The sequence below is a fragment of the Pinus tabuliformis genome, chromosome 1_2 (assembly GCF_031772625.1).
Source record: "Pinus tabuliformis cultivar Carrire ecotype Pingquan chromosome 1_2, CPIR1, whole genome shotgun sequence".
In the NCBI taxonomy this organism is placed as follows: domain Eukaryota; kingdom Viridiplantae; phylum Streptophyta; class Pinopsida; order Pinales; family Pinaceae; genus Pinus; species Pinus tabuliformis.
In genome coordinates, this window is record NC_142298.1 from 1244242031 (window position 1) to 1244249709 (window position 7679).

The window sequence follows — 7679 nt, forward strand, 5'->3', positions numbered from 1 at the left end:
TTAACGGCGCCGTCAAGGGCGGCAGCTGAACCTGACCTCTGCGGCTGTACGAGAATCCCAGTCCCGGCAGCCCGCCGTTACCGTTACCCGAGTTAAGCTTCAAGCAGAAGCCGAACCATCAATCAATCACGGTCAGTCTCGACAAACATATGTTGTTATAAGTAACCGCCAGCGGTTTAGAGGCCAGTCCGGATCTCGGGACTAGGACCGAACAGGGCAGCCCTTTCTTCACGTTTAAAACCCCGTTTTCAACTGTCTCGAGGCAGCGTCGTCACGGTAGCTGAAAAAAACACTAAAGAATGTACTTTTTCCATGCTGGGTTCCTGTGGAAATCCCTCGCTTAAGGCTCCAGAAAGTCGGTCTCCTGCACTTTATTCTCATGCTCAAAGGCGCCTAGGTCGGGTTTTTAGAGTACCAACATCAGTTTGGAGGTAGCAAATTCATTTTAGGGGTGCTCATATACACCGAAATTAGTTGGCAGAGGTGCCCACACTAGGCCGAGTGTGACTGTTTTTTTAAATGTTTGTATTAGTCAGGTTCGAGGACTGATGCAATCTTTGTGTGGATATATCGCATCTTTTGGCAATGGATTTCCAGTGTGGGGTAGTGGCGTTTTGAGTCTCGTGCTCTCCACAAATGTTTTCATGACTTGCACTCTACTCGTTCGCTTATAATAACGTGGTAGTATGAGAAAAAAGGGAGCAAATCTGGTAAAGATGGCAGCGCAGATATGCCTTTGCCTTCTGCAAAAGTAGAGATTGTTGCTGTCTTCTCTTTGCCTGCGTTTCCTGCTACCACATTGCCTGAGATCGTCTGAGAAAAGAAATTGTAATAAAATCCTGTGCTCTGGCCATCATGTGTTCATCATGAAGGTAACAGACTGATCTGGATCTGTTTAATTTATGCGTCCTGTTGGCTCTGCTAGATGCGTTCCATTCCCCTTTTTCAAATTTTAAGTACCCCACATTGCCTGTGTTGAATTTTTCAATCACCCACATTGCCTTTTGTGAAGAGTTTTTCAATCGCGTACATTACCTTGGATTAAATTTTTAGAAGCCCACGTTGCTTCTCATTAAATTTCCCAAGCACCCACATGGCCTTGTATCAGTATATCTCAAGCAGTTTCATTCGAAGGCGCTGGGATTTGGTTCAGGGCAGGCGGAGGCTTGGTATGGTTTAAACTTGCATCAACCAAGTAAGTGGTGGAGACTTGAATCAGTCTCACCTGTATAGTAAACTTGGTTTTATCTACTGTTGTGGGAGAGATTGCGTTCAATCCACCGCGGAAAAACCAATGTCGGGATCGATTTTATGATGGTTCACATCAGGCTAAGTTTGATATTTTGAAAACTTGGGTTAGTACAATCAATGGCGGGGAAAATTATGACAATCTAACCTTGGTTTCAATCTATTGAGGGAACCGATGTGTGTGTTTTTTTTCCTTCCATTATCATAAATTGGTGGATTACAGCACAACACTGTCTGATACGAAAAAAATCTTCATCAACAGTTCTTGTTGAGAATGGCGGCATTTTAGGAGGGTCTTCTCTATGAGAACACGATTTTTAGACTATCTTCATATCTCTTCCATTTTTCATGCAGAATGTCTCGCAAATCTCTGTGTTTGGGTTCTCCTTCCCCAAGATAGAAGCCATGCTAAAGTTTGTTTTTAAGGCTCATCCAAGCTTTGGGCTTATCGATCTCAGGAAGCGATGTTTCCCAATCTGCTTGCGTGCACATATCCCTCTAGTCTAGAACTTGTGTATACATTTTCCCAATGCCTATGGTTATCTGATTGTTAAGAGGAAATTCTTCCCTATATCTGTACATGGTATTTTGACTTCCAGTATTTTCAAACCTTCGGCCCCGATGGGACCCAGCGCTTGCACCTGGTGGGTTCCCAGGATATGTATCGCATGGTTTCTGAATTTAACTTGCTCCTTTATTTGGCGATTTAGGTTTTGCTATAAAATAAAAATGGAACACGGAGTTTTAGGCTTTGTATTTTATGAAATGCTTGAACTACATTAACTAGTTTTGTCATAGTTCAATGCCTGATTTGCTGTTCTGTTTTTCATAGGTTTTGACATCTAGATGCTAATCGGGATCTGTATTAAGTGTTCACTAGGCAACGATGAAAGCTGCCTGTGAGAAGAAAAGCAAGGTAATTTCATTGTGGGCAAATCAGTTTGAGGCCCTTGCTTATGTCTTTTAGATTGACTGCATGGGACAAGAAATTGCAGGCTTTTAGGGATCCAGTGGAAGGAATTGCTGAATTCATGTTTCCTTTTGCGCAGTTCTCTTGGCCAAAGACGTTAGTTAAGAAATGGTTCAATATTAAGAGTAAAGCTCACGAATTCCATGCAGATGAAATTGGAGAAGGTTACGCTAGTAAAGGTGATTCTTACCCTTATGTTTAATGCTAGTTTTTTCTTTTTTCTTTATCTCTTCCCTGCCTTCTTTCAGGTTTCCCTAATGGACGGCCATATCTAAGTGCTTTTCTTCCTTCTAATCTGCGTGCTATACAGATAATGAGGAAATGTTCGTTGAAAGGCGCCGAAGTTGCTCTGATAAGGATTCCTACGTCTTTAGGAAAAGTCGGGCAGGTACTAGAATCTAGACCCTTAGATTGAGATTACATGTTATCTGCTGCTTGTTGGTTATCTTCTTGTTTGGCCTGTTGCGGACCTCCTAAGCCAAAGGCAGAACATGGACGCATAAAAAGCATGGATTTAAATTTGAGCGCTGAGCTTCCTCATGTCAAAATCAAACCTAAATTTTCTATTTATTTTAATTTTCTCTGTTTTTTAACTCTACTTGCAGATAGGTGGTTGAAAAAGAACCCGGACAAAATTAAGCGCGGAAGAATGGAACCTGAAATGTCCCAAGTCACCGATGTCCAAGACTTTCGGTATGTAAATTTTGAAGTCTGTGTTGCATTTGTTCAGCTTGTCAATGAATTTGTGTTCCGATTGCCAGTGTCGTTAAAATTCAATGGGCAAACAGGTTATTTGTGGCAACATGGAATGTGGGAGGCAAAGCTCCTTCAAATGGCTTGAATCTGGAAGAATGGTTGAATAACTCACCTCCAGCGGATATCTATGTCTTGGGGTATGGACAAATGATACTGTTGTTTGACATTTAAGGAGTTTCTGGAAAGCCTATATAGATATAAAATTTCCGATTTTTGATGGGCAAGTTATGTTGGAGGAATTTTTCAATTCACGCTCTTGATTGTGATAGTCATATAACCATATTTCAACCAGTAACCAGGAGAAGCCTTTTTTACAGGTTTCAGGAAATTGTTCCTTTAAATGCAGGGAATGTGCTGGGGGCAGAGAATAATGGTCCTGCTGCCAAATGGCTTAGCCTTATTAGGAAAACACTCAATAAGTCACAGCGTGAAGGCAGCACCAATTCTAGAAGCTCTTTATCACCAGCTTGTGCAAAGTCCACGGACATGGTAGACACAATTATAAGTTTGGATTCTGATTTTGAGGGTTCAAGGTCACAGAAGAACGACCCTTTCTACCATAGGAGATCATTTCAGGTCCTAGGCTGGGGTTCCAAAATGGATGACGATTCTGCCAATAGGCAGCCAAAATTGCAGAGGAATTTCAGTGTTTCTGATCAAATGTTGATGGGCAGATCTATAGGAAGGACAGATTCTGATAATACTATCAAATCTTTGCACTCAGATGATGAATATGTTGCATGTGCAGCAGATTCGCCTTCAGCTTCTACTATGTTTTTCTCTCCGGTGCCAGATAGCCCTGCAGTGGACGATAGATCTAGTTATGGCCAGATGAATTACTGTTTAGCTGCCAGCAAGCAAATGGTTGGCATATTCCTCTCAGTTTGGGTGAGAAGCGATTTGAGGCATTATATACGCAATCTCAAAGTGTCATGTGTTGGAAGGGGCCTGATGGGTTACCTTGGCAACAAGGTGTGGCACATTTCTGTCAAAAAGTGATTCTCATGTTTTATGATGTTGCATTTGCTGTTCCAAACATGGACAATGACGTTTTCTGTTTTGCACCCCTAAGAATGTTTGATTTTTACCCTAGTCATTGCTGAATGCACATGACGTCTCTGAGTTAACAGGGGTTTAGATCAATTTCTCCAATTAAACATATTGATTCAATCATACTTTTGCAGGGCTCAATATCAGTTAGCATGACTCTCCATCAGACAAGCTTTTGCTTTATTTGTAGCCATTTGACTTCTGGCCAGAAAGATGGCGATGAGCTCCGGAGGAATTCTGATGTCATGGAAATCATAAAAAAGACTCGCTTTCCACGGGTTTGTAGATTTGCTGGAGAGGATTCACCTGAAACTATTTTGGAGCACGAGTAAGTCTGAATTGAATACTTTAGAAGGATCATCTTTTTGTTCCCACATCATTGAGTTGAACTTTAATATTTTAAACTGTTTCTGAAGGATTTATGTTCTACTTTGCTTATTGCTTGAGTCCATTTTGATATTGTGGATAAAATTTGCAGTCGAGTTATTTGGCTTGGAGATTTGAATTATCGAATTGCACTTTGCTACTCCTATACAAAACAACTCGTGGAAAGAAATGATTGGGAGGCACTGCTGGAAAGTGATCAGGTACTGATATGAAGTTGAAGTTATTACTTTGTATTAGGACTCATTAAGTGATATGGAAAATGACGGGAAGGCATTACTCAGTTACTGGCATTGAACTTTGCTATTTCAATTGGAAATCCCTGCAAATGATTTCAAGGGAAAGACTAAAACCAACATATATTTTAGCAGCTTAGGATTGAGCATGAAGCTGGGCGTGTCTTTAGAGGTTGGCATGAAGGGAGGATATATTTCGCACCCACCTACAAATATTCCACTAATTCAGACCAGTATACTGGAAATAGTTTGAAGTCAAAAGAAAAGCGCCGCACTCCGGCATGGTAGGTACAAGTTGATATACTGCAATGTTCTTCTATTGACATGCAATTTTGGGGCATATTTTGACAAGTTATAAAACACCATGTTGCAATTAGGTTTAATTTGTATCCTCTATAGGTTGACCTATGTAAAAAAAAATATTGAATTCCTCTGTTTTTACAGCTTTTGTTGTAAACAAATGCATATTTTCAACACCCCACACTTATGCCCTTGGTGGGTGAAGGTATAAATTTGTATAGTGTAAATAACTTTCTATCTGAAGCTTAGTGCAAAAATTTTTCGTCTGGGTTTTTGTGTTATTATATTTATGTAAAAATTTGAGTATATCTGCCTTTCTCCTTTCAAATAGCTATGTCATGAGTTTTGTCTGTCAAAATTGTTTACCCTGTAGCCTACGCATGTTTCTTTATGTAATTTCCTGCCGGAAAGGACCAGAAACACATTTCAAAATGATACATTGTTATATGATAAGGGCAGGGGAATATTAGAAACATAATATTTTTAATACCCAGGCAGAGAAACGTGCACTTGCCATTATGTCCTTTTTGAACCTTGAGATATTTAACTTTTAACTAGTTGAATAATATGCTTGACTATTGCCTTAGGTCCATCGTTCCTTTGTGATAATTTTGTAACTCTGTACTTTATTCTACATTTGTCTACAACTGGATCTGATATTTAACTTTTAAGGCATTAAAATCTGCCAAACTACTACTATTGTTGTGATTTTTACCCCTTTTTAGCGTAGATGTTTGTGTTCCACAGCATTGCATTTTAGGCTGTTCCTTGTTCATCCATTCATGATCAGCAGCTTCCATTGTTTTAACTGTTTTTCATGGTGCAGGTGTGATCGTATACTGTGGTTTGGCAGTGGGCTGAGACAGTTGTCATATGTCCGTGGCGAGTCAAAGTTTTCAGATCATAGACCTGTTTATGCTGTATTTCTGGCAGAGGTCGAAACTCTTAACCGTTGCAAGATGAAAAAGTCATTGACAAGCGTGAGTGCCAGAGTTGAAGTGGAAGAGTTACTACCCCGGACTAGCTGTGTTGAACATTCATTTGATTAGGTGGGTAGTTGTTCATTAGAAACTGTTCAGTGATTCTGCCTAAATTCTTCAAAAATTTCAATTCCAGCTTGATCCTAGTGACAAATGAAAATTAGGACAAGCCTATTCTTTGTAAATTATTTGCATTCATAATCCATAGTTGAATGTTAGTTTTCTTTTATTCAACAGATATTGATGTCATCTATAAATGTGGAGAAACGATGGTCTTCGCAACACATGCATGATACTAAGAACCTCAGACTTTGGGTTGTGACAAATAAGCTGGAATCAGTTGCAAAATATTTGTGTGAGAGTAAACCCTTCAAAACATCCACTACTCTGGTGTTAGATATAATGGTAACCATGCTATTTCATCTAGAAAAAGTTTTGTGCCAAACAAAAATCATGTTGTATCATTATACATGTTTCTTATATGCATTCACGATATTTTACCTAATCGTGCCCACTGGGTTGTGACCTTTGATTGGACAGGCTTTCATTGAGGTTTGGGAGGATTATGCATTGTTGCTCAAAGGCACGAGCTGGGGCAGTGAATCTTCTGTGAAACCTCTAGCGGTGCTGACCAGGTAAAGTTCAACTCCCTTTTTCCCTATCTGTATCAAGTCCAAAAGTATGTAAAATCTAAGCCTTAGTAAAACTGTGGAACAGGCACTTTTCCTGGCTTTCCTCTTCATCCTTTTCTTGAAGTTCTTCTGCATAGAGGAAAGGATTTCATATTAGTTTGTTTGTGTTTTGGCCCATTACTTATCCTGCTTGCAAATACGTGGCAAGTAAAGGCATGGGTGTGAGTTGAAATCTGACAAGAGTGGTGTTTTAATTTGGTTATTCCCATAGGATTACTTGTGATAAAAGGACGCCAAGTTCTTATGGCAGTGCAAGCGTCTTCAGGTGAAGGACTATTCTCACCTGTTGCCAAGTTTATTTATTTAGTACTTGTTGTACTCTGAACTTCTACTGGGAATAATGATTATCTGACTCGAGTAGCATTATTGTTCCATTGCAGGATAAGAATGCTCATTATTTTGAAGTATAAAAAATTCTGAGAGGGCTTGAGAAGCCTGAGTGATGACTATGTACAAATGGGAATAATTCATATGATTATCGTGGAAGATAAAGATTCTAGATAGTTCTCAATTTTGTAACAAAAAAACTGTATAGTTTCTCTGTCTCAGGGAACAAAGAGCAAAGATCGCCTGGCCTCATGTTATGGCTATGTAAACTTACACATCAAAAGTATTAGCAATTTTGACCTGTACCATCGCTAAGTTAATAATGTACCATAAAACAGAATGCATTCTGCAATTCATATATGCAAGCCTTTGGTTTGTGAATATACAAAGCCTATGGCAATTGCTCAGTAGGTAGTTGGATCTACAGAACTTGGTGGATTAAAGCTACTGCTAAAGTCTGTAGCCTTAATTTGTGATTAAACCTTCTGTAAACTGAGAACTGACAAAGGAAGTATTTTTTTATTAATCTGCATCTCAAAGTCTTTACACAGTTTTCTTCTATCTTTCAGTTCTGTTTGCAGCACAAGTTAATGCACCTATCAGAGGACATAGTTCTCATAGACCCTTGCATGATTATGTTTGTTCATGCCATTGTTCAACAATGTTTGTGTTTTACTATTTCCATCTTAAGCATGCTATCTTGAGCTTGACGATGACCAAGTTGCATGGTATTTTT

The 7679-nt window shown here is 39.4% G+C and overlaps 1 protein-coding gene across 3 annotated transcripts; it reads left to right on the plus strand.

Annotated features, from left to right (window-relative positions):
- The first annotated feature begins 284 nt into the window (after positions 1-284).
- LOC149210753 (type I inositol polyphosphate 5-phosphatase 4-like) lies at positions 285-7469 on the plus strand. Of its 3 annotated transcripts, none has more exons than XM_089396776.1 (14): positions 286-872; positions 2081-2164; positions 2298-2397; positions 2529-2606; positions 2824-2911; positions 3007-3111; positions 3292-3946; positions 4159-4352; positions 4503-4611; positions 4777-4928; positions 5771-5993; positions 6465-6559; positions 6828-6881; positions 6997-7469. In XM_089396776.1, the coding sequence occupies exons 2-11, from the start codon at positions 2135-2137 to the stop codon at positions 5991-5993; spliced, it is 1734 nt and encodes a 577-aa protein (XP_089252902.1). In that variant the 5' UTR covers positions 286-872; positions 2081-2134; the 3' UTR covers positions 6465-6559; positions 6828-6881; positions 6997-7469. The 3 variants fall into 3 exon arrangements, with proteins under 3 accessions (XP_089252904.1, XP_089252902.1, XP_089252903.1); XM_089396777.1 differs by having other exon boundaries at positions 289-872; positions 4780-4928; XM_089396778.1 differs by lacking the exons at positions 6465-6559; positions 6828-6881; positions 6997-7469 and having other exon boundaries at positions 285-872; positions 4777-4932; positions 5771-5903.
- The last annotated feature ends 210 nt before the right edge of the window (positions 7470-7679 follow it).